This window comes from Eimeria mitis, genomic scaffold, assembly GCF_000499745.2.
Source record: "Eimeria mitis Houghton genomic scaffold, Emh_scaff8715, whole genome shotgun sequence".
NCBI lineage: Eukaryota > Apicomplexa > Conoidasida > Eucoccidiorida > Eimeriidae > Eimeria > Eimeria mitis.
In genome coordinates this window covers 1-1375 of record NW_024016461.1, presented here as the reverse complement: position 1 = coordinate 1375, position 1375 = coordinate 1, and the positions used below count along the sequence as shown (strand labels likewise).

The 1375-nt window shown below is 59.2% G+C and overlaps 1 protein-coding gene across 1 annotated transcript; it reads left to right on the top strand.

Moving 5' to 3' along the window:
* Nucleotides 1-255: 255 nt before the first annotated feature.
* On the top strand, nucleotides 256-1298 carry EMH_0095690 (translational activator, putative; the record flags this gene model as incomplete). The annotated part of the gene is given in 4 exon segments (XM_038023200.1): nucleotides 256-456; nucleotides 671-821; nucleotides 825-1108; nucleotides 1269-1298. Coding segments are annotated over 4 exon segments (666 nt in total).
* Nucleotides 1299-1375: the final 77 nt, after the last annotated feature.

Genomic DNA, 1375 nt, shown 5'->3' with positions numbered 1-1375 from the left:
CAAGCTCTGCTGCTGCTGCTGCAGCAGCTGCAGCTAGGCGTTCAGCTCGACCCCCATGCTGTTCTCTGCTGTCTTGCTGCTGTGCTGCGGGCTCATCCACGGTTTGCTGCTGCTGCTCAGGATGCTTTGTGTATTGCTGCAGCGAAGCTGCTGCAGCAGCAGCAGCTGCAGCAGCTGCTGCTGCTTGCTGCTTCAGACACAGCAACAACCAGAAGAGCTGTTGCTGCTGCGCTGCAGCACCTACCCATCGAACGCATGCAAGCTGCTGCTGCTGCTGCTCCCCTGCTTGTTGCCTGTCTCCTCGTGCTGCAGCAGGATAAGGAAGAGGAGACAACCCGGCAGCTAGCAGCACAAGTGCTGCAGCAGCTGCCGCAGCAGCTAAAAGGCAGCAAACAGCAGAGACTCGAGACACTCGCTCAGCTCCTTGCATGCCCTGAAAAAACCTTCAGAGATATGGTAATTGCTGCTGCTGCTGCTGCTGCTGCTGCTGCTGCTGCTGTGTTGCTGCTGCTGCTGCTGTTGCGCTGCTGCTGCTGCTGCTGCTGATGCACTTTTCTGCTGTTGCTGCTGCAGCCCTAGCTTTTCGTTCCTGCTGCGATAGATAGGCGTTTAAAGGGCGAACTGTGTCTTGCTGCTGCTGCTGCTGCTGCTGCTGCTGTTGCTGCTGCAGGCAGCTGAGGCTTTTGCTGCAGAAGTCGAGAGAGAAGGAGGCGGAGCAGCAGAGACAGCAGCAGCGCTGCTGCTGCTGACGGATTTGTTTATGGGTCGTCGAGCACTGGAGGGGCCCTTCGCAGCCCCGCAGCAGCAGCAGCAGCAGCAGCNGCAGCAGCAGCAGCAGCAGCAGCTGCAGCTGCAGCAGCAGGAGCAGCAGCAGCAGCAAGGAGTGGTGTATAAGAAGAAAGAGCTCGACGCCGCAGAGTTCTTTGGCGCTGCTGTTAAGGGAAAGATGAAAGGAAAGGCAGCAGCAGCAGCAAGTGCAGCAGCAAGCGCAGCAGCAAGTGCAGCAGCAGACAATGGGGAGGAGTCTGGCGAGCAGCAGCAGCAGCAGCAGCAGCAGCAACTGCAGCAGAAGCTGCGTTCGGATGAAGAGCGGTCGATGATGCTGGGTGTTGCTGCTGCTCTGCGCTGCTGCGCCGAGCATTTGCTGCTGCAGTCATCTGACACGTTGCTGCTGCTGCTGCAGTTCCTGCTGCAGCAGGGCCTATCATCCCCTGAGGCTGCTGCTGACCCCGTGCTGCAGCAGCAGCTGCTTGCTGCTGGTGTTGCAGCAATACGTGGAGCTGAAGACGATGCTCTGAGGAGAGAGATATTCCAGTGTCTAGACACCTGCACAGACACCCGGCTCACCCCCACCCCCACCACCACCAGCAGCAGC